The 23,910-nt window shown below is 50.6% G+C and overlaps 3 protein-coding genes across 7 annotated transcripts; 1 reads left to right on the plus strand and 2 right to left on the minus strand.

Moving 5' to 3' along the window:
• Window positions 1-548: 548 nt before the first annotated feature.
• On the minus strand, window positions 549-7,501 carry ACAD8 (acyl-CoA dehydrogenase family member 8). The gene is made up of 11 exons (XM_037409696.1): window positions 7,359-7,501; window positions 6,207-6,307; window positions 5,624-5,793; window positions 4,784-4,893; window positions 4,453-4,529; window positions 4,037-4,174; window positions 3,487-3,622; window positions 3,287-3,384; window positions 2,904-3,056; window positions 2,251-2,353; window positions 549-1,475 (listed from the first exon to the last, which is right to left on the minus strand). The coding sequence occupies exons 1-11, from the start codon at window positions 7,456-7,458 to the stop codon at window positions 1,423-1,425; spliced, it is 1,239 nt and encodes a 412-aa protein (XP_037265593.1). The 5' UTR covers window positions 7,459-7,501; the 3' UTR covers window positions 549-1,422.
• A 65-nt stretch (window positions 7,502-7,566) lies between these two features.
• THYN1 (thymocyte nuclear protein 1) lies at window positions 7,567-12,907 on the plus strand. Of its 3 annotated transcripts, none has more exons than XM_037409701.1 (8): window positions 7,567-7,699; window positions 8,324-8,408; window positions 9,438-9,667; window positions 10,137-10,205; window positions 10,892-10,984; window positions 11,674-11,769; window positions 12,415-12,565; window positions 12,676-12,907. In XM_037409701.1, exons 2-8 carry the CDS (start codon window positions 8,366-8,368, stop codon window positions 12,720-12,722), a joined length of 729 nt encoding a protein of 242 aa, XP_037265598.1. In that variant the 5' UTR covers window positions 7,567-7,699; window positions 8,324-8,365; the 3' UTR covers window positions 12,723-12,907. The 3 variants fall into 3 exon arrangements, with proteins under 3 accessions (XP_037265598.1, XP_037265599.1, XP_037265600.1); XM_037409702.1 differs by having other exon boundaries at window positions 8,327-8,408; XM_037409703.1 differs by having other exon boundaries at window positions 7,567-7,695; window positions 8,327-8,408.
• Window positions 12,908-13,421: 514 nt separating this feature from the next.
• Window positions 13,422-23,835, minus strand: VPS26B (VPS26, retromer complex component B). Of its 3 annotated transcripts, XM_037409698.1 has the most exons (8): window positions 23,490-23,586; window positions 21,854-21,921; window positions 20,245-20,324; window positions 19,950-20,106; window positions 18,953-19,117; window positions 17,989-18,164; window positions 17,168-17,310; window positions 13,422-16,580 (listed from the first exon to the last, which is right to left on the minus strand). In XM_037409698.1, the coding sequence occupies exons 2-8, from the start codon at window positions 21,910-21,912 to the stop codon at window positions 16,434-16,436; spliced, it is 927 nt and encodes a 308-aa protein (XP_037265595.1). In that variant the 5' UTR covers window positions 21,913-21,921; window positions 23,490-23,586; the 3' UTR covers window positions 13,422-16,433. The 3 variants fall into 3 exon arrangements, with proteins under 3 accessions (XP_037265595.1, XP_037265597.1, XP_037265594.1); XM_037409700.1 differs by lacking the exons at window positions 20,245-20,324; window positions 23,490-23,586 and adding an exon at window positions 22,339-23,271; XM_037409697.1 differs by lacking the exons at window positions 20,245-20,324; window positions 21,854-21,921 and having other exon boundaries at window positions 23,490-23,835.
• Between the last annotated feature and the right edge of the window lie 75 nt (window positions 23,836-23,910).

Below are 23,910 nucleotides of genomic sequence, written 5' to 3' on the forward strand. Positions count from 1 at the left end.
GGGCCGCTCCGCCCGCCGCTCGCCCGCCATTGGCCGCCCGCCGCCACGCTCCGCCCCCGTCGCCCCTCCGGCGCTTTCGATTGGCTGCCGCCTCGCCCGCCCGCAGGGTGGGGCGAGGGCGTTCGTGCCACTCATGAGGCGGCGGGGTCACCTGCATCGGTGGCAGGTAGCGCGGCTCGCTGAGGTAATGGTCTGTCCCCTCAGGCCGCCTCCCGCCGCGGCACCCGCGCAGGCAGCCCCGGCAGGCGGTTTTGCGCCCTGGGAGCGGGTCTCGCCGGGCGCCGCCTGAGGCGTGAAGAAGCCCCTTCGCAGGGCCTTCAGGTAACAAGGGGAGGAGGCGCAGGGGGCGGCCGGCAGCAGTCCAAGATCGACAGCCGTCCCTGTGGGCTGCTGATGCTCGGCCGGGCGCCGGGAGACAAGAGCAGCTGGCCCACCTGAGGCAGTGAACAGGCGCTAAAACCCATCAGAAGCTGAACGTTTTTGCAACCCCCGACTTCAAAAATCGGTTACCTCTGGTAAAATGCCCGAAATACCCCTTCTGACAGAAATACAGCTTCTGACAGGAAAGTTGCCGTCATTGCTTTATTGATTTCAAATCTGAGGGGAAAGAATAATTTACCGGTATTTTTACTCCCCCTATGTTGTATGCAGCAGGGAGTCCTGATCTGAGGCAGCAGTTCAGTGTGTCTGTGCAGGCCCTTAGCTTCTGAGATCTGTGCCTCTGGTACTGCAGAGGCTTTCTGGAGATTAACCACCAGTATGGGGGAGGGAGTGTGACGAGAACAAGCAGTTGGTACATTAGGAAAGGTGCTGGGGAAAGAGAAAGGAGCGAGTGCCGCTGGATAACAGAGAGGCATCCCGCTCCCCAGTTAAAAAGCCCCTGCACCCCGCAGGCAGTTAGACCTGCAGTACTTTGGGCTTCTGTTCCCAGGGGTGCAGTCAGCACCTAGCAGAGGTTTTTAAGCAGATCAACTAGTTCCCTCGAACTAAAGATTTCACCGATAGAGGAGGGATCCCATGGGATTAGGCTGTACCTCTGCCTGAAGTTCCCCTTTCAGTCCTGATTTAGCAGAGATGACCAACAGGTCTAGTGTTTCCGAGAAGGATGGGTGGCAAGCAGCCCATGATCAAGATTTGGAGACAGAGGCTCACATTCACAACTGCCATTTCTATCTTCACAATATCTTCACATATCTGCACAATACCAGCCTAGTAAGGGCTGCTCTGCCAGGCACAGAGTGCAGCTGTGGCAGCGTGTGGCTGGCGTCCAGCTGTGCTCCTGGTCAATATAAGGCAGAAAGGCTGTTTCCACTGGGGTATCCCCCTCTCCGCTCCCCAGGAGAGAGCTGGTGAACAGGGGAGGGAAACAGCCCAAACTGTAACAGATGGAGGAATTTTAAGGCTGAGGATTGGCTTCTGGCTTCAGCCCTGTAGCAGGCTCCTGGCCACAATCATCCGCATAACCTCGTTGGTACCTGCAGCAGGACAGATGGTTAAGGGATGGTCCAATTTTTCCCACAATAAAGGCAAAGAGAATTCTTCCCTGATCTGCAGTCTACAGCACAGAAAAGCTCTTCCCACCAGCTGAGGTGGCATTTAGGTGTTGGGCCAAAGCGCCAGCATGTTGCTTGGGAAGGCTTCAGAGTGGTAGATGCTGGTACTTCTTTTTATTTGGGCATTGAGAGGATACGGGCACCAGGCCTCAAGCAGAACTGGATACATACCAACATCTGAGTTTTCTGCTTTACTGTTTAGCACATACACAACACACAGAAAGCCTGTAGACTCACTTAGCATTGGAAAGAGTATATCCCTTATCAGGTACCCTGGCTGTAGGTGAAGGGATTTCAAAGGGGGAAAACTAAAATGGTTAGGAGGCCGAACTGAGATTAGAAAAGGCCAGACACTGTTAGAGACACAATGTCAAAGAGTGAAGGCAGACCAGAATATCTCAGGAAAGGAATTCTTGGGGAGCGGAGTCTGTAGGAGTACTGGGATGAAACTGGACAGAGGCACCGCTAACATGATAACTAGCTATCTCCCCCTGCTGTAAGACTCTTAAAATGCACAGTAACTGCTCCAAAACCAGGGGATTCACACACATGACATCCAGGGACACCTCATGCTCAGAGCAAAACGGGATTCTGAAACCCAAGAATCAGAGAGTCATGTGGAAAGGCGGGGGCCTCCGGAGGGTCTGTTCTCTCCTGCCTCCACTGCTAAGTCACTGGTAGCAAAAGTGTCTTTTACCTTCCAGGATCTGGTGGACTCTGATGTCTCGCACAAACTGTTGCACAGCATAATCCTTCAGGTAGCCGTAGCCCCCATGCATCTGTAGAGCCTGGTTACAGATCTAAGGAGATAGCATCACTGGTGAAGTGACTTGCGTGGTGTGGAGGACAACTCGGTGACAGAAATTCGGTAAGAACCCAGGAACCTGGCCTCTTTTTTTTTCTGCTCAGCTAATCTCATGTCTTTAACAAAGCGTGGTGTGACAGCAAGGCACTCGCAGTCCCCAGCAGCGCAGCTCTCAGTGCTATCATGTTACCTAAGTGCTCTTTCATGCTAATGGTGCATTTATGTGAACATGATAGCATAGAAATACCCAGAAAATGCTATACTTAACTAAGGCAAATTTTGCTGCATTTCTGTGGTGCTGCTGATGCAAAACCCCAAATGCCAGATCACTACATCTACCAGTCAGGCAGGCAAGGAATCTGTTCAGGGCTCTGGTTTCTCCTGGAAAGCACCAGAAGCCAGGAGGCCTCAAATGACCTTTCTGGCTCAATGAACATGCTTGGATCTGGGTCACCACCATGTCAAACTTCTTTCTGACATCCTGGCCACCAAGAGGGGTCTCCAGGCTTCCAGTTATGCCACCAACTGACACTCGAGTTGCTTACCGCAAAGCATTCATCAGTAGCAAAGAGCTTGGCCATGGAGCACAGCACAGCCGCGTCCTCCCGTCCCTCCTGCAGTGCTCGCGCTGCATTGCGAACCATGAGCCGTGCTGCCACCAGGTGCGTCGCCATCTCCGCCAGCCTGAACTGCAGGTACTGCCAGCAGACAGCAGGAGAGGAAAAATTAGGCCAGCATGTTCGGGGGGGCCTGCACCCTGAACCACATCCCCACTACCTTCAGGCAGGTCTCAGGCCTGACACGCTTTCTTACTCAGGAAAAACATGTTCCTGACTTCTCCGGGGAAGACTCTGTGAAGTGAGCTGCCTGTTCAGCCAGGATCAGAAAGAGCACAGCTCTGAGAGCACAGATCTGATGGAGAGCTTACCTGATTGTTTGCTAGGGGTTCCCCAAACTGTTTGCGGACAGTGAGATGTTCCTGAGCCAGAAGAACAGAGGCATGAGCAGCTCCTAAGGAACAAGATGCTGGTGGGAGAAGCCAAGGACATAAAGTGAACATGAAGCTCATGCAGGCAGGTAACAAGATAATCCTGCCCTCCTCCCTTCGCTCTCAGATGTCTTTCTTACCAATGTTTATCCTGCCTCCATTCAGTCCCTTCATGGCAATGCTGAAGCCCTGCCCTTCAGCTCCCAGCCGGTTGCTGACAGGAACAACACAGTCCTCAAAGATCACAGCCCGAGTTGGCTGGGAATTCCAGCCTACCTGGGAAAAAACAGAGCACCTTCCAGACTGCCTGAGGAGCAGCACGCCCCCAGCTCCCGGCAGAGAACTGCCCAGCCTGCTCTCAATCCCTCAGTCCCACTGCCAAGCTGCCACAAAGCAATTGTGGTCTGTGTGGTTTGGTCTTAGTGTGCTGAGCTGGGAACTGGAATGCACGTGTTTGAGAAGAGGCACAGATCCAATGAACCTTGATGTTCCTGAGACTAAAACCCTTCACTTACTAAAAGGACAGACTTTGGGCAAACTTCACCAAAGCTGGACTTGGCTTGGAAAAAACATGCCAGGCTGGGACTCCGGTCCCATCCAAGAAGAGATCCCTAATGTTTTGCACAGACGAGCTCATCTCTGTCCTGCACTTCCCTCAAGCAAATGGGAAGTAAAACCAAAGCCTTTTACCTTCTTCTCCTTCTTGCCAAAGCTGAGCCCTGGTGTCCCCTTCTCCAGCACCAGGCAGGAGATGCCCTTGGGGCCTGGGCCTCCTGTGCGACACATGACCACGTATACATCGGTGTCACCTCCGCCACTGATGAAGGCCTGCAGAAGGGCATGAGAAGAAGGAAGCGGCTTTCGTGTGCTAACCCTGAGCCTGCAGCAGCAGCTGGGGTACAAAGATGGAAGGGCAAACACCCCACAGCCAGGAGGAATTTAGGGACCAACTGTACTAAGTTCTGGTGAACGCTCTGCAGAGCACATCCTACCTTGGGAGAATACACAGAGGTGAGGAGACAGTAGGAAATGGAAAGGATGGTGAGACCCAGGCCCCCTTGTGCATGCAGTGCCATCCAGCAGCTTTAGGAGGAGCAAAGAGGTACCTTGGAGCCATTCAGGATGTAGCTGTCCCCTTTCCTCTGAGCTGAGGTCAGCAGGGAAGCTGCATCACTCCCACTTCCTGTTCGGGAGGTAAGGAAGCAGCCAGTGAAGCAGCAGGTCCAGAGCCTACAAAATCTCTCGGGGATCGTACCCATCGACGCTTGAGTTTGTACCACAAGCATCTCAGCAATCATCATCTGGCCCTTCCCCACTTCCCAGTGATTGCCCAAATGAACATGAAACTTTTCAGCTCCAGCTCTGCGCAGCATTCATGTCCAGTTAAAACTACATTCGGAGTATGGGAAAGGAGATTTCTTGGTTAAGGATGCTCACCTGGCTCAGTCAGGCAGTAAGAAGCAAATTTTTCCATGCTACAGAGCGATGGGCAGAACCTGCGCCTCTGCTCCTCATTGCCAAAGGTGTCAATCATCCAAACACACATGCTGGAGCAGGAGAGAAGGTGCAGCATTACAGGAAGTGAACACAGCCCTGGGCAGAACATCTAAGAGCATCCCTGGCTAAAGAAAACAAAGCTCCATGGGGTTCAGTCAAAAGCACTGAGGCTTGAAAGCATATTGCTCTGCCTCAAAACAGAATGATATTAGGTGCCACAGAAACCAGAAGGAAGAAGACTGCCTTCCAGTCACCACAGGCTTGCTGCCTTGTGGAATAGCAGGTTCCTATTTAATAGCCTCAGCATTCCCCTCAGCGCTAAGCCCTACCATCTCTTCAGAAAACCTCACCTGGAAGGAGGAGGCATCACCACCGCACCTTCCCGTGCAAAGCGAGCCTGTCACTGAACATGTCTGTACAAGCAAGAAAGGGCCCCGGTATCAGCTGGTGCCTCTGGCTCTGTCACCAAAGCACAAAGGCTTTTTCCAGGCACGTTACTATCTATAGACAGCTTAAGTGAAACAGCAGGGAACAAAATCCAGAACTTAATCCCATCTTGCATGCCACAAAGCTAAAATTACTTCTTGGTGGCATCTCAGTTTTTGTAGCCTGTTTTGTTTACTGCCATCAAGAGATCCTCACAGGGACTTGTCTCCTTGGGGTGCCAACTTTAAGTAATAAGCAGCACCAAGAGAGCTGTCTCCAGCTGGATTTAGAGCCCGCAGAACAACTGTGTTTTTCAGCCAGGCTGACACCATCCACCACTCCGCAGACACTCACTTGTGGATGCTTATATAAGCAGTGGTGCTGGTACATCCTGTGGATAAAGCTTCAAAGATTATGGAGGTATCAAGGCGTGACAATCCAGAGCCACCAACATCTGGTTTCACATAGATCCCACCAAATCCTAGCTGGGCTGCCTTCCGCATTGTTTCCACAGGGAATATTTCCTGTTGGGACAGGCAGAGATATCACAGGTGAATATTCATGATCGCTTCAAGCTCAATATTCAATCTCTTCTGGGACACCTGGGCTACCAAGTCCAGTCCCAGACTCAAGCAGAGTTTAGGTTAACTGGGTGGGTTAAAGAAGATGCAGCTACCTAGACAGAGCCATACCATCTTCAGGGGTAAATCCAGGTGTCAAGATGATTGAATAGCCTGGCTATAGCCTGAAGCTATAGCTTCAGGGTCTTTCTGATGGCTTCCCACCCCAGCTACAGCAGCAGCTTTGGAGAAGATCTCTACAGATGGCATTACAGCACCGAGGCACTGTTGCAGGAACCCCTCTGATGAGACCCAAGGACCATAACATCCTAAGAGAGGAAAAACTGAACAGTACAACCCTTCTGAGGCTGTCATACCTTTTCATCCCACTCAGCCATGTGAGGAGCCATCTCCTTGGCAGCAAAATCAAAGGCAACTTTTTGGAATTCTTTCTGCTCCTCAGTCAGGCCGGCAGATGCTAGGGAAGCAGGAAGAGATCAGAATATGTGTCTGTTGCAGGAAAGCAAGCACCACCACCTCTTCCATACACCAAACAATTTCAAAGCATCCCTTAACTTACATGAACAGTTGAGGGTCTCTGCTGCAGAGACCATTCCTCTGTTCCTTGGGGCCACCACAAACTGCTGACAGGGGGCAGTGGGCTTTGGGAGGGGCTGCCTTAGGGGAAAACAAAGCCAAGGTCCCAGCTACTCAACACTTAACCACGCTGGAGGACCGGGGCAGGGGCAGCACAGCCCATGGCAGCTGTCACTTCATCGCACTGGGTCTGTGCTGCAGAAACACCAGGACACAGTCCTGGGACTTCAAGAAGTGATGCTCTTGAAGCAAGCAAAGAACACAGCAGCCCTTTGGAAACAGCGTCTGAGCCTTTAGTTAGATCCTGCATTTGAAATCTGCTTCCTTTGCGCATAGATCCAACATTGTTTTGTTGGTTCCTCTCCCAAAATTCATCGCGATGCTGCTGCTTCAATCCTAACATTTAAGCATTGAAGCAGTTCATCTGGGAAGTGTTCAGGAATCCCGTAGGAGGAGACCGGCTCAGACACAGCTGTTATCCCGGTCACCAGAGGCACGCTCAGTGATCCGAGTCATCTTCGGGTACCACAGGGTACCCCGGACATACAGAGGGGTACAGGCAGCCTGGCCGCCCTCCCCAGCGAGCTTTTCGCTATTCCTTGACTCACAGCAGAGCCTGACTAACCGTGAAGCTCTTGCGAAGGTACAGGGAAGGGGAAGGAGCTTCTCGCCGCAGGTGGGCACCGTCCCACCCACCAGCCACCGCGGGTGTCCGGAGGGCCGGGCCCCGCGCCGCCCTGCGCACAGCTGGTGACAGGCGACATCCGCCTCCCGGCCAAGACTGGCGACCCTCGCTCACCGACCTGCTTTCAAGCCTCCCCCGAGCCCGCCTCCCTCCCTCCGGCCGCAGGGGGGGACACGCCGGGCAGCCCCCCGGGCAGGTGGGTCCGGGGCTCCCCCCGCCGCGCTCGGCCGCCGCCGCGGAGCCTTACGGTCGATGCAGGCGGCGATCCCCCGGCGCCCCGCCGCCGGGCAGCGCAGCAGCGGCAGCAGCAGCCGGGCCGCCAGGCGGGGGTGTCCCGGCCAGGCCATGGCGGGGCCGGAGCGCAGCGGCTGCCGGTGCGGGGCAGGCTGGGAGCTGTAGTCCTGCCCTCGGTACCTCCCGCCCGCGCGGGGGCTGCGGGGAAGGAGCAGCCTGCAGGCCATGCCTTAGCTTTTGCATAACGGTCACCCACTTCCGAGGGCGGGGGGCGGCGTGTTTCCTCCTCCTGCGCCGAGGCGAGAGCATCCTTCTCCCCAGGACGAGGCGAGGGGGCTGCTGCGGCCAGAGCCGGTGAGGGGGAGCCTGGCGGGGGGGGGTGGGGGAGGGTGGGGGGTGGGAAGAAGCTTGGCACGGAAGGTGGAAAAGTTGATGCCACCCTCTCTGGCAGAAGCAGGCCAGCTCAGAGCCAAAAGCCTCCTAACGGGCTGCTGGCAGAAGGGGGCAGGGGTTGGACCAGCCAACTTGCTCCCTTTCGCAAAGGGACTTTGCACGCGTGATCTCTGCGAGCAACAAGCTGAGCCAGACGCCCCTGGCACAAGGCTGGCCTGAGCTCTGGAGGCAAGCCGTTCTCCTTCTTCCAAAAGCACGGCTCCTTTTGCGTGGGACGGAGGGGCCACACTTTGTCCAAGCACCTTGGGGACTTCCCTCCAACAGCTGCGCCACTGTGGAGAAAAGCAGCCCTCCTGCTGATGTCCATCAGAGCCCTGCTGTGGAGGGCCTGCCTGCCTCCAGCGCACCAAGGGTGTGGTCCTCAACTAGTGCCAGCTTTTGCACTGATAGAGGAAATGGCTGAGCTCAAGGAAGGAGATTTATTTACTTTCCACTTACTGTACAGCTTTTACAGCGCTCAGTCTCAGATATTGCTACTTTTTTCAGCCTGCCCGAATAAGCAGTAATTCTTCCTCTTTCATTCAGCAGGTGCTTCTCAGTGAAGAGAAGGTAATTCAGAGACCAGAGATGCCCTGGCCGAGCAGAAAGAGAGACAAAGGAGCGGTAGCAGGTCTGTGCTGACATCCTAACTAATTTAGCATCTCTCACTTGAGGTTCCGCACTATAGTGAAACTACCGACAGTCATCTTAACCATCTGTCTTTCAAAGCCACCTGTCTTACAGACAGCATTTCCTCTGTACAAATGGGCTGAGCATCCATGTGTGACTGACAAGTCTGCTAGATACACAATAGGGACAACGATGTCTTCTCACCACAAGGTAGCTAAGAAATGTAGTTCATTGCCATTTATGAAGAGCTTTCTGGTCCTGTGCATTAGAGATTGTCATTCAAAGTATACCCAGTGTAGTGGCAGGAAGCTGATGTGGTACTGTCTGCAAAAAAAACCCCAAAAAAACAAACAAAACAAAACCAAAAAAGCAAAACCCTTGCACCTGAGGCACCATGTATGTGGCGTTTAAAGCAAAAGATGAGAAATCGCACTGGGCTTATTGGTGCCACTCATCTGCTTAATCGAATCGACTCCAGCAACTAACCACCTTCTTATCCTTTAATCACTTCTTACTGGGGTTTTTTTGCTGTCTTGAGTGCTGGACAAACAGGGATATGGACCCCCTCTGAACAGGTAGCACAGTGGAGGCTTAATCTATGGTTTCCAGCTAATGTAGTAATTGAAGTAGCTTGCTTTGCTCCCAGATTTTCCTGTTACTCACCAGACTCACCTATATAAACTTGGTTGCCTGCAGCCGATTTCTTGGTGATAAATTAAAAAAAAAAAAAAATTACACTTCATGGGGGCAGCATGGTCTGTCCCGGCTTTCTGTATGATTAACTATGACAATTAAACTACATTTGCGTACACCACACAAAACCATATATCCTTATTCCAGATGAAAACTAGAAATACCCAGAAACAGTGGTGCATAATGCTTACCCCTATCATCTGGGGTGCACCAAACTGCTGCTGCGATCAAATACCAGTATGTGAAACCAGCTTGGACAACCAAAACGCTTCACCACCAGTCTGTATTGGAAACAAAATGTGTTTTACCTGAATATTCTTTTATTGTTTCTTTTAAGATAAAAAAGAGCCCGATGCTAAAATTGCCAAAACTGAGGAGGAGACTCCAGATAAGGAGGAGGAAGAGAAGTCTACAAAACCTCCAGCTGGGAGTTCCAAGTCAGGATGGAAGAACTGGAAGAAGACAAAAGAATCTGACTCTGGTGGGGAGGAAAGCAAGATAACATATTGTCACTGGCTTCTGAAGTCAGAACCAGAGAGCAGACTTGAGAAGGGAGTGGATGTGAAAGTAAGCACCAACACCCATCCTTACTCAGCAAAGTACAGAAGCAATTTCACTACTATCCAGGGTGTTAGTGCCTGAATGTCGAGTTACAGGATCAGGCAATTCAGATCGTTTGCAGGATTAACACTGTTGTGACTTCTCAAAATCCATTTGCCTTCCTGGAAATAGACGTACCGTTTTTCTCTTCTAGGGTGACAACCCTGAGGTTTGGTACTTGTAATAGAAGAGGAAATTGGGTCCTCAGGATGTGTAGCTGCTGATCACAGGGGCAGCTTTTACACTCTACCTTTAGACTGCTGCAGCATTCCTCCTTTGAGAAGGCTTTTCTTTAGCCCTCGCTGTGGGAACCAGAATAATTGTGTCAAGTTTGTATTATAATTGAAGGAGCTACTAGGAACAAATGTTTAGGCACAACGTAGGCAATGACACAATACCTCCTGAACTTAACCTGTATTTTCATTCCATTTGGCAGTTCAGCATTGATGACTTGAAAGCTCAGCCCAATCAGACAACCTTTTGGGATGGAGTAAGAAACTACCAGGTAAGGAGCACATGTCAAAGGTGAAGTCACTGAAATAGCACTAGAAAAAAGGTGGCTCTCCCCCACAGATTCTTCCCTTTGCCTGAAGGATTTCCTTTTGAGTAACTCTGCCTTTTTTTTACAGGTGCATTTTGTCAGGAGTCAGAACTCCTGCGTAATTGCCTCTAAGTCAGAGATAGATTCAGGCTGGATAATAGTGTCAAATCATTCAGTTTTTCTTTAGCTTAGACCAGCCTTTATTTCCCTTGATGCCTTTTAGCAAGTCCGTACTTACCCAAGGACTATACCTTATTAGCATACAGCTCTCTTTTTCCTCTGCAGAAGAAATCCACGCATGTTTCCCCTACTATACATGATCCCCTTACTATACATGCTTCTCCCCTATGTATGATCCACTCTGCTGCTTGTTTGCTGACAGCTAACTTAAGTCACCTGCTGTCTCTCAACGAGGGCAGCTGAGCTGTTGAATTCCCACATGCTTTCTAAGCAACAGGATCTTGCTCTTTAGCCTGGTTTTTACTTCATTGCAACACAAAACTTCCATACAACAACTGTAGGAAACCTTATCTGAGTAGCTCTGAAGCAGATATACCTCTCTTGTTGTTAGTTCTTGTCCCTAGCTGCTTATAATAAAACCCTGAGAGCTTGACACAAAGAGCTCAAAGTCTCTCATTTACACCTGACAGGCAAGGAATTTCCTGAGAGCCATGAAACTTGGGCAGCAGGCCTTCTTCTACCACAGTAACTGTAAAGAGCCTGGCATTGTTGGCATTGTCAAGGTGAGTGCCTCTTTCTCAGTCTGTGTTTCGGGCTGGGGGGAAGGCAATAGCCGATGGGTTATCGAACAGCTTGTTAGCCCTGCTTCTGTCTCAGCACCAAAGGAGTCCAAAAGTTGTCTGATCAGAGCAGTGAATGAGCCTAGGGCATCCAGGCTCAACAGTATGTCACAGCAGGGCTGACCCGGGCATCTTTCATGAGAGAAATGGAACTAAACTGCTGTTTTCCTGCTGACATTTCAGAGCACTTCCAGCCAAGTCAAGAGTTGCTCCACACTCCAATTACAGTCTGATGCACTAAATTCTAGTCAGCTGAGCTTGCAAGGCAGCCATGTAAAACCTAGGGCACAGAAAAGCTTTTTCTTTAAGAGGAGAACTCATCACAAAAGACTTATCATCATCTGCTCAGTTTTCCTTTGTTGCCTCTGCTTTTTCCCCATTGCTTTCTGAAGAGGTGATGGTGCTTCATGGACAGCCATACTGCTCTGCAGTGCTTTCACCCAAGAAATGTAAAGAAAGGAAATTATCTCTCACCATTAGAATGGCATTCAGGGAAAACAAGGCTAGTTTTTGCACGAGGATTGTTCCTTATGTCTAGTCACAGCTTGCTCAAGGGCATTTCGTACCCTTTGCTGACAATAGTTTTTAACTGATGGGAACTTGTCTCACATTCTTCTCCCCTTCTGCTTCAGATCGTAAAGGAGGCATACCCTGATCACACACAGTTTGATCAGAAGGATCCTCATTATGATTCCTCCAGCAGAAAAGAGAACCCCAAATGGTCCATGGTAATGTAGTAAACTAAATACAGCTGTTTCAAGGTGTGTGTGCCAGCTGAATGAAGGTAGAAGCCTCTCTGCATCGTATTGCATATCTTCTCAAGCTTCTGTCCTGCCCTAGCTACCTTTTTCTCTCTCTTGAGAAAATCCAGTCCTATTGTTTTCTCTACCTTTCCCCCCCCATCTCATCCAGGAGGCTACCAAAATATATCTCCCTAAATTTTCAGACCTTACTTGGATGCAGAGCTGACCTCCATACATGGCAGAATTGTGGGTTAGGAAAGAGAACGAACATCTTTAAGTCCCACGCTCAGTCTACAGCAAAGCAAGCTGTAGTTCTGAGGCACACTAAATTATAGGGAAGTGACTGTTCACAGGTTGGCTGCATCCCACATTTTAATTTTTTATTGTCTGTGACAACATGAATGTATGTTGCTGGTGCACAGCACTAAGATTCATGTAAACAAATCACCTGCCAGAAGTATCTGAAAGTTCTTGTAGCCTTCAGCAAGGAAAAGCTTCCATATCATTATAGGTAGTAGCCATCAGCCATTTGCTTCGGTTTGATATCTCTGTCCCCCCAAAGATCTTATGTCACACCCGGAGGCTATATCCTTCTCCAAACATGCTCCTTTGCTGTCCATCGCTTCCCAGGTGGATGTCCAGTTTGTGCGGATGACAAAACGTTTCATCCCCCTTTCTGAAATCAAGGCTCACCACCTGGCACATAAAGCAGACGGAGGCCCCCTAAAGAACATGATGCTTTTCACAAGACAACGTCTTTCCATCCAACCACTGACAAAAGGTAAGAACCTTCTTTGGACTTTTGGTGCCGTTCCCTCCCAGAGGCAGCCCTCACTCAGACAACTTGTAAGTTCCACTTACGGCTTTTTCTTCCTTACCTTTTCAACGCAGAGGAATTTGATTTTGTCTTGAGCCTGGAAGAGGAAAAGCCACATTAAGAAACTGACAGCAGCACAGCTTCTACCCAGCCCGCCGATGCCTCCTCCTAAACCAGCATCATTCTCAAGTTACTTGCTCAATCACAGCAACAAGAACATGCCCGCACACGATTTGCAGCTACATGTCCCTTATTCTGACACACTGTTATTTTTGCTTATTTTTAAATAAAGCCTTTTAGAATCAATTGCAGCTCCTCAATTTTTAATAGTGGAAAAATCTGCGATCTCTCTCGAAGGACAAAAGAGGTACATCCTCCTTGAAGATGTTTACTACAGGATCCAGTGCAGTTCCATGTACTGCAGAGGGACATTTTTCCGCAGAGAGGTATAACTAAGCTTCTGTCTAGAAGAAAATTTACATGTATGTACACATTCAACGTGATTGCTGCAAAGCAGATCACAGGCACAAAACTTCTCATGTTATTTTAGTACTGACATCAGCAAAAAAGAAGAAAATAAAGCTCGCTTACTAATTTTTAAGCTGCATGGGTCCTCCACCAGCACAGCTTCTAAGCAGTGACACAGCTTAAAGAAAGCCAAGAATTTATGAAGAGCATAAAGGGCAAACTCCTCAAGTATGTTTGGAGGGCTGCACAGTATGGCACTACAGAAAAATGCCTTAATACTGTAAAAAAAACCCAAAACCAACACAAACCAGACCCGGGCCAGGCAATATAAACCATATCAGACAAACTCATGCACAGCATTTGACAGCCAGGGCTGGCTCTTTTTAATTGAAGAGACAAAAACCCCAAGTTTTAAAATACAGCCATTGAAAAGACGACGAATTAAGAAACATGTAAACACAGCAGAGGCTTAATTACAAGTTGCACTGCTTGGTACTTGCGCACTCCCCCCTGCCTGACTCTGCCTGGGAGAGAGGGAATGACCCAAGTACTGAACAGAACCACCCAGCTCAGGGGGACTGCTCTGCCCCTTCCCATGCTAATGAAACGCTCTGCTATAGTACCTTGTCCCGGAGTGACCTTAAGCTTCAACTTCTCTCTAAAGATGCTCAGCATATCTGCTCCACCCCAGAAAAACAGAGGGCATAGTAGGTAATGGGTTGAATGGTCCATTTAGATTAAGTAAAAATGGGGATTGTTTCTAAATTCTGGACACGGGAGAGGGGCACAGAGAAGGAAAAAAACCAACAAAAACCAAACCCCCAACCCAACATATAGGCTCATGCGCCTTTTCCAAGTAAACCCTCCAGAAGTGATGAACAGATGCTCAATAGAAATCTCCTTACAGTGCATTGTCTTGTCAGACAATTGTCTTACATCCAGTACTGATGCTGTTTGGCCAGTAAACAAAGCACTCCTGGAATGCACAGACACCATCCACAGCATTTCTTTAATACCACATGGCCTACAAACAAGAGGAACAGGCAAGGAAAAAAAAATGTAGGTGGTATGGGAGTTGAGGGAAAGCTGGAGGGTGGTTAGGGTGCTGCTGTGCTCAGCTCAGCCATGGAAAGCTAAGTCTGCTATCCCCAGAGGCTCCCAACTGGAGCTTCGCTTTGTCGCCAAGAGATTGTGTATTGCCACAGCACAGGTGGTGCCCCCTACACAGAGCGGGGAGTAGAGCGAGTGTCAGGAGTAAAACATCCAGATTCCTTAGCCATGTGAGACCTGTGGCAGGTTACCACCCCCTGCCCTGGCATAACAAGGTAGTTGTCTAAAGTAAGCTTTTGCTTCAGTCTTAGGAAGACATGGCTCCAGCCCATGGCACAGACTTCTCATGTAAAGAAAAGCAAGCCACGTCTTCACTATTACAGAGCAGAAACATGGTGTGACACAAGCATTCAGCAGAGATGAGATCATTAGTGTCCTCTACACAGAGCAAGACTGTCCAGCTCTACTAAAAACCACAACCTTACACGTGGTGAGTAAAAGATAACTTACTTTGGCAAGCAGAAACACACATTTATCACTGAAATACAGTAGCTGTCTTATTACATAAAAAGCTCCCCTTCCCACCCAGGCCCCACTCCCTCCACCAGCACTGTTCCACTAAACAAAGCAGAAGATACTTCCATTTCCCAGCTGCAAGACAACCGTTCTACATTCAGCTGCAGAACAGAGGCAGAGGACATTCATTCCAGAGTCAAAAGGAAGCTGGACAAAACCCTAGCGAGCCACAAACTCCCAGAGAAATGCAGACAAATCTCACTTGATAAGAGCTCATACCCCAGCATTTAGTGCAGGCTTCTCTCTCCGTCTGGTCGGAGGTCTAACCGCCTGCTTCCTTGAAGGGCATCTAAACAGGATGGATATTCTCCAGACTCTGCCAATCAAGTCTACAAAGCCACGACTAATTTTTAATGGAGGAGCGACTCCCTTCTGGGAGCGTTCTCATGATTCTACTTAGCTGTAGACTAAAAGAAGCTTATTTTAGAAAATAAAAAACTTGTACTTGGGTTCTCAGTTCATGTCATACCCTCAGACCTCACTGGTGACTTCAGCTCAGGCCTCAAGAATGCATCTCTGGAATCAGAGCGCTCTACCATCCTTCCAGTTGCTGCCTGGCTTCATCTAGCAGCATACACAGGCCATGAGCTTCTTAAAACAATTGCATCCACTTTCTGTCCTTACTAATAACCCTCATCCCACAGGTGTGAGGGAACAAATACAAAACAATACACACGTTTCTATACCGCTGTCTGTCCCTAATACAAAGCCTGCTCTGTCACAAGGACACAGACACGAGCAGGGCAGTGTGTGCAGCATAAGCCCACTCCCAAGAGAGCCCCCATTTATTTCTCACCTTCCAAAACTATCCTCTAGACCTCTCAAGGCTGCTCTGCTCCTGCTCTGCAGCAGCAACTGGGATCTCCATGAGTGCAGCAACCAGAAAGACTGAATCTCAGGGGCACTCAGGCAGCTGCCAGGCCAAGACCAGGAAGGCACTGCTCTTGGCCAGCTGCCTTCCTGCCCACCCAGCAGCGCTGGGACCTTCACCGCTCTGCCCAACCTGTGCCACCTACTACTGCATTTGCGTGCCTCACTCCCTCCTACCAGCCACAGCTCTCCCTTGATGCAACAACACAGTCAGGAGCTCCACAGCAAGGACACAACAGCACGCCTGCTGCCCGTGCTCTGCGCGGCTGTGTGGCAGTCCCAGGGCTGAGTCAACCACGTTACAGAACTGTTTGTGACCAGGAATCCAATGCCAGCATGAAGAGGAAGGGGAGGCAGCGAGGGGATAACACTAAGCAATTTAAAGTAGGCCACACCTCAGCCTGACTCCCTCTATCTTCCAGCTAATCACTGTGTCATTTTCCCTTGTGAAGATTTCAGAAAGGCAAGAAAAATATCCATCCTACACAGCCCCAAAGCAACCTCCACACCGCTCGGAAGCAGCAGCAGATTTGGCCTTCACTTGCTCTCTCCCTCCCCGCTGCCACACCAAAAGGGTCTCGGGGCAAAGAGGAGATCAGGCAGCTCCGCAGCCTCCGGACACATGCCTCAAAGCAGCCAACCCCAGAGGAATGTAGTTGATTGGGAAGCACTGAGGTACCTTCAGCTTCGCACCACCAGTGCTCCAGCTTGCCTTGCCCTCCCCTCCCCTTCCCACCCTAGGAGTCCTTTGAAGAAAGGAATTAAGTCAAAAACGGTTATTTATTTCCATGAAGTCTCTGAAGTGTTTTTTCTTCCTCCCTGCTGCTGTCCCCAGTGGCTCCACAGCAGCCTTCCTCTGCGCGGCCTCTCACTGCCGGCCGTTGTTCTCTGCAGGCTGGCTGGGGGTCTTGGCCTCGGTGTGCGAGGATGTCCCCTCAAACCGCTGGGACGCGATGGCTGCTTGGTGGGACATGCTCTTCCTCACTATGTCTCCTTTCCGCCAAAGCACGACCTCCTGCAGTAACACAGCCGGAGGCCTCGTCAGGGCTTGTGAGACCTTCTCCTCGCCCCACCCAGACCCAGAAGCTGAACCACGCTGCCCGGCGAGCAGCTCGCACCCAGCAAGAGCTCGGCCTATGCTGCCACATTCCACCCATGGCCGTGTGCGTGAGGCCGCTCGCAGCAGCACGTGGAGGCCTCGCAATGCAGCCATCCCGAAAATTTGGGTAGAGCGCTCCTCCCCAGGATCTGGGCGCACAGAAGGACCCACTGGCCATCTAGGGCAGCTCTGTCCTATTGCCCTCAGCTACCAGATTCGAATTGATAAGGTGAAGCACAGAAGCTTCACCACAGGGCAACAGAGTGGAAAAGAAGTCCAAAGTAGGCACCTTCTGCGTGCATCCCCACCACCACACGCATCTGACCTGTGTGGACCGTTCCCTCTAGACCATCTCTGCCCACTCTAATTTGCCTAGTCTTTGCAGACACTGTCAAGGACATGATTTTTCCCCCACAGGAATCCCAAATTCTCAGAAGCTCCTTAGGACATAGTATCCCAAGCAACAGTCTACAGGTCTGAGAACCAACAGCTCCGTTTCTCACCTGCTGCTTAAAGTAGCGTCTCTCTTCCTCGTCAATCAGCACCAGATTGAGGTAATAACGCACCGAGAACTTCTTATTGATGTCCCTCATCGTTGGAGTCAGCTCGTAGCCAGCCAGAAAGAGTCTGATGGGAATGGACTCCCCTGCAAAGTGCACAGAACCATCAGCACAGACAGAATGCACAGATAACAACTAGCAGAGCACCAGCAAAACAGAATCTCACTAGGCCACAAACTTTGTGACCATTTCCACAAGTGGAGTAAGATGAGCTCCACTTCCTCCAGCTCCCTTCCAAACCAGCATGCATGGTCCATAGCCAGATCCTGCCCTTGCTGACAGCAGTTCCATCTCCACTTTAACAGCATAAAGACTCAATTTGTGACCTGCATCTAGACAACACTGCCAGAAAAAATGAGTAAGGAGACACTCTCTCTGGCAGGTGACTCTGCTGGGCAATGGAACTGGAAAACAAGTGGCACAGGAGATTGGCACAGAGCTAAAACACCATCTTTCTGGCTCCAAGTTGCAGCAATACCAGCTGGTGACCACACCAACAGTGAATTTACATCTATTCCTGGTTTGCCACTGCATCAAAAGAATTAAGTCACTGCAACTCATTATGCCTCAATTCCCCCTCAGCATACCACAGAAGGAAGGGGATCATATTTAATCACCTACGTAAGCTGCCGTGAGTCCACCAGTGCAACAGGACACATGTTACTACTGAGCACATGGATTCAGCTGAAGATACTGCAGGACTCTTATTCCCACCCCAAAAGACTTCAGAAGAGGGATGCTGCAAGGTTCATCAGCCTTCTCACCTCTCACAGGTGCCCCATCCATGATCTCGTATTTAGCTATTGTGTCATTCTCATGATACACGTTGGGGCCGGTCCCTGTTGTTTCTCTCTTGATGATATCTATCTCCATGTGTTTGATCTTGATTCGCACCAGCAGGAAGTAGATCTTTCCAACAATCACATCTTTTAAGTGATACCTAGCACATGAAGGAAGAAAGCACCACAATCAAACACTGTGTAGCAGACCAGGACTCAGACCTGGAGCGCAGGAACTTGCTTGTCAGGCACTTTGCTCTTATCTGCGGCCCCAGCTGTAAATTTCAGATGGCCTATCAACCAGCTCCATGAGGCTGCTGTAAACAGCGCTTCACCTTTCATCCTCTGGTCTTTTGGAAATCACCAAGAACGTTTAGCATGATCTGATAAATTAAAAACAGAATTTCAGGCTGAATATCTACAGGAAACCCCTGCGACAGCAATGCCTCCCAAACCAATTTTTTAGGTCAATTAAAACTAACCCAAATGTTACACTGAAGGGAGATTTGCTAGCATCAGCTGGGAGAGATGCATTAAAAGTAGTTTAAAAGAGCTGTTTCCAACTTCTGTGTCTGAATTAAGGTCCCACTTCAGCTGTATTATCTGGTAAAGAGCAGATGTTGTACTTTGAAGACACTTGGAAATACTGATCTTGCTGAGGATACAGGGAATGCGAAGTTACTGCAACAGCCTTGCACTGTGCTCCAAGCTCAGCAAGCCACAGCCACCGCTTCTCACTCCTTGGTCCAGAAAGCACATCTATGGGGCAAGGAGTGGAACCCACACATCCTTAACCAGCATCTGAACTGCCTGCCAGCCTCGCTGGAGTGCAGGAACAAAGAATCCCTTTAAGGATCACATGCAAGACACATGCCTTGGGCATCCAGACCAAACTGTTCCCTGTAGCACATGGTTCCCCACAGCCACTGGCTGCTCTTGAGACACTTACTTGGACTTGTTATACTCAAACTCAATGTGCAGGCAATCCTCAATCCCCACCTCCATCTTAATAGAGGAGTTGAGCTCTGGGTAGGTGCTCAGGGTGTGCACAACTATGTCCATCTCCTTCACCACATCGTTCAGTCTGCGGCTGACAGTCGCTCGGAGGAAATACCTGCAAGGAGAGTCCCCCTCCTCTTAGGGCTGTACGAGCAGCAAGAGAGACGAAGCAGGGAGGGACACGGGGCTGAGCAGATTGCACTGGACTATCCAAGCAGTCTTATTGGTGCCCTGGCTTCTGGAACAACCAGAGCCTCATGTTGGAAAAGACAGAAGGGAATTTTCAAATGGAAAAGCAGGCTCTTAGCTCTTCACTAAGCTTTCATGCATTTGTGAGCCTGAGTTGCCCAAGCACCATTTGGGGATCTGAATAACACCTTGCACACGTTAAAACCACTGCCCTCTTGCAAGAGATTAGATCACATCAGTCCCCACAGACACACCTCTCTCGGCAGATCTCAGAATTTTCCAACCTCCCTTAGAAGCCAGTGACTAGATTTCAAGTCAACTGGAGTGCCTAGATGTGAAATACAGTTTGCAACACATGAACAAGATTTAAGCTAGGCATCTGCTTGCATATAGAGCACAATTAAAAGTTGGCAAGGCTCATTACAAGACAGCGAAAATGTTCCCATTGGAGACTAAACTAAAGCATTCCTTCTGGGATTTGGATCACCAAATAAATTAGGAAGTATTTGGCTGATTCAGAGGGGGCTGATTTCTCCTGTCAGTTAAATGGGGCAACACAAGTTCCCTGAAGCCTGATGCATGCTTATAAAAGCAGAGCCTTTTATATCTCAGTCCACCAAAATTCATTTTGAGTGTCATCATCAACATGCAAGGATGTCTGGGAAGAGATGCTGCCCTCCAGTATCATCACAGTAAATATCATTACTTGCACACTGCACAGAACCAAGAACAGGGGTCAGCAAGGGGAGAAGACTCACCGTAACTTCACATTCTGCCCCGTGTAGGACTCGTAAGGTTTTTCCACATGGGTGAATTCGAAGTCAAATGTCTGCGATTGAGTGAATTCACCAGGACGGGCCAGGTCTTTCACCAGAGACACGAACTCATGGTGGTTTCCTCGGTCATAGTAGAGTTCTAGGAAGATATAAGTCCAGGTTAAGCAGCAGTGCTTAATCCCACATGACACCATGAGGAAAAGCAAGAGATTCCACAGCTACAAGCAACCATCTTGTCCGGATCTCTACTTCCTTCACCACCATTCAGAGAACCTACCAGGGGAGCCTGTGGCTGCAACGTACTGCACTTGTTCACTGCTCTCCGGCGGAGGCAGGTGCCAGCCAGAACTCTCCTCCCTGAAACAGGAAGGAAAAGGCCAGCACAGCCTCACATACTACAACGAATCAGGAACTCGCTTTGCCTTAAGAGTGACATGGGTCACCTATTATCAATATTCATTATCTTCAGACTGTTTGAGAAGAGGAGCCGGCAGCTCACGCAATCCCTTCCAGCGATTCTCTACACAATATTGCAGGCCAAAGGCATTGCTACGGTAAAGAGAGGAAAAAACACGGCTGCTTCTCTGGAACAGCAAACAGTGACGGAGCAAAAAAACAAGAGCTGAGGTTTCCAACTGTTCCTGCTTATCCTTTGACAACAAAGACTTTGAGTGGTCTTGATTCACACTGGGTACTGCGTAACCGTGGAGATCCTCACCGATTCTGCACAAAGCCAGTGTTCGGCACACAACTACCAAGCGTGTGGGGAGGCAGCAAAGGCAACTGCTCCACCATCCCCTGGATAACATGTCAACGGCCTTGTGAACACCGACGAGGGAAGAGCATTCACCTTTGGAAGCACTGCTCAACTAGCTCAAGTAACCAACACAGTCACATTGCTTCAGTTTTCCCCACAACCTTCTTGCGTCAGCAGGAAGCTACTACAGGTTTCCTCATTTAATGGAAGTAATCCTCTCTACACTCCCACAAAGTTTTCTCCCGTAAGTCGAAGCAACAGGAACTTAAACCTCTGCCATTTGCATTAACAGCTCTGTATCACACACAACCATCAATGAAATCTGCCCTTCCCAACCCTGCGTGTGAGCGGTGTGACTACAAGACACCTACACAGTCCTTCTTAAAAGGTAAAGCCTTAGCCAATCTGATACGGTTAGATGAAGAAACAAAAACCTAAGTCATCAGACAATCGTATACACACACACAAGTTCGCTGTCAGCACTAAACTGTGCAGAGGAGGATCCTGAGAAGTATTAGTAGCGTTCAGGAACTGCAGCCAGCCTTGCTTCTCCACTCCTTGAGACGCAAGATGAGATTTCAGCTTTTAAGTGATGTCTGTTTCTTATACCCCTTTCCTCACCTTATCTCTGTAATGGAAATATTGGCACTGGAACACCTCTCACACAAAACAGCGAGTGCCATCAAGCCCTTTAGGCTGGGCAGGCAGGTGACATAAATAAACCAACTCTGCATTGAATACGTGTCCATTGAGAGGAAAGTGCTTGTTGATGTGACAGGGAGAAGCCACGTGCCACATAAAAAGAGGGATATATCATCTTGCCACACAATGCAGAAGGCAACAATCAAAATTAAAGCAAGGGGACGCCAATGTCAGCAAACTTTTAAGTTCTCTGCTGTCTCGGAAGGGCACAGATTGGCACTCTGCAGCCTTAAGAAGAGGCAGGATTGACATTTCCCACACTTCAGAAGACATTAGCATATCAAACAGGTATAAATGGTAATTTCAGGTTTCCAGAGCTATAAGGTTTCCAGATTAAGAAAATAACCTGCCAACATCTTGGTGGCATGCTCTGGACACAGTAACCACAGGCGAAACGAAATCTTAAACTGGTTCTAGAAATGCTCACCGGAGACCACGCAGGACACAGCGTTCACAGCCTGGACCCTGGTACCCGGTCTGCAACATCCCTCTTCCCTGCAACACATCACTCCGTTACATCTCAGTCTCCCTTGCCCGTAAAATTGTCACGTGTAGTTACCAGCCTCATAGCAGCAAGAAGTCAGACGGTAAGGCAAGCTGTTTTGAGATGGAAAGCATTAAGGAAGCGCCATCAGCGGTACAAACTTTAGCAGCGTTTTATATTAAAGGGGCCTAATGGGCAAAAAGAAAGGACTAACGTGCAGCCACAGCAGGTCCTAATACACCGTGCTTGGGCAATAATCTGAATTCAAAGCAGTTATTGTAAATACACATGGCTCAAGTCTTCCAAAACGGGGGACGAGAAGCACAGAGGAGACAGAGCGGAGCCGGAAGCAAAGTTCATGCTTAATTTCCACTGACAATCATAATCAAATAGGAGGTCGTAAGGTAGCTCCTGACAAACGGGCTTACCTACACTCCATCGTATACAGGCTCACGCTGCCTGTGCTCCCCTTCCCTTCCAAAAAGCAGCATCATGTACGAGCAAGGCCAGCAAAAACACTGAACGGCAGCATCGGGGTTGGGTGGAAAAACCTCTAGTTCACTTTGGTACACCGCACGATTTGCAATGCAAAGGCTGCAGGCCCACAACTCATGCAATGATTTGGAGTGTTAAACCCGAGTACGGCGAGCCACCGACGTGAGGCACCGCACACCCCGAGCACAGCGGCATCACTGGGAATGTCTTGAACTTATTTCGCCTTGCTAGACTTGTGCATGTCCATGAAATACGGCCATCTCCATTCCGATGGAAGAGTGGGTGTGGCAGCTACCTTTCTTCTAAGAAAGCAGGAAATCTTAAATCTGAATGGGTTATGCACAGACAACCACAAGTTTTGAACAACTTGAAGCCACCGGACTAACTGTGCAGGGACGCGTGGGCAGTCACAAGAGAGTAAAAGATGGAACCAGCCAAGCTGAGCCCGTGGGCCTCAAGAAAGCTGATCTTCTGGGGTGGAATGTGTTGTGGGGTATGGGCTGGGGGGGTGCAACCGGTGACCTGAGACATATGGGTGAAACCCACCCAATTCACCATCCTCAGCAGAACCGCAGTGCTAGCTAAATCGATAGGCACACAACAAACGCAAACAGAAGATGCAGCCTGGAGACCACCACCCGACAGCTGGTGTTACTGGGGTGTCTGCGCTCAGACCTGCGCCTGCGGGATGGAAACCCAGTTCCACCCTGCCCCCGGGCGCGTGCGGTTCGGAGCCGAAACCGGTGACCGAGCAGGAGCGAGAAAATAGGACGAGAGAACAATGACCTGGAAAAACACTGGAGCTCCCTCCCTTCCGCTCCAGCCGCCAGGATGAGCTGGGCCCAGCCGGGCCGGCGGGTGGAACCGCTCGGGGCAGCCGTGGAGCACAAGCTGCCGGGGACCCGCGTACCCGCGCGCATTCCCAGGCCCCGGTGCACCGCGCTAACGCGCCTACGGGCCCGCAGCGCGCAGGCAGGCGCCGGCCCCGGCTCGCCGGGAGGCCCCGGGGCCGGGGCGGGGGTCCGGGCCCCGCAGGCCACCTCCGGGGCCGGGCCGCCCCAGCCCCGCGCCCCGCCCCGCTCACCGATCTGCCCGATGAACTCCACTTTGATGCCCTGGTGCTCCAGCCGCTTGTTGAGGTGCTTGAGGGTGAGCACCACCCGCCCCGACACGGTCTCCCCGTCGTAGAAGAGGAAGTACTTCTCCTTCTTGCCCTCCTCCGTCTTGTGCTCCACCCGCCGCCGGCTCTCGGCGTCGCTCAGCACCAGCTCCAGCTCCGCACTCTGCCCGAACCCGAAGAAGCTCATGGCCCCGGGGCGGCGGCGGCGGCCCGCCCGCCCTCGGCCCCCGCGGAGCCGGGGAGGGGGCTACCGCGGCCAGCGGCACGGCGCCCGGCGGCGGGGCGGGGGGCCCGCAATGCGGCAGGGAGGGCGGGCTGGGCGGCGGGACCCTGCGGCCCCGGTGCCTGCCCGGCTGCCGCTGGAAGGAGACCGGGCCGGGCCCCG

This window comes from Falco rusticolus, chromosome 16 (genome assembly GCF_015220075.1).
Source record: "Falco rusticolus isolate bFalRus1 chromosome 16, bFalRus1.pri, whole genome shotgun sequence".
Classification (NCBI taxonomy): Eukaryota; Metazoa; Chordata; class Aves; order Falconiformes; family Falconidae; genus Falco; species Falco rusticolus.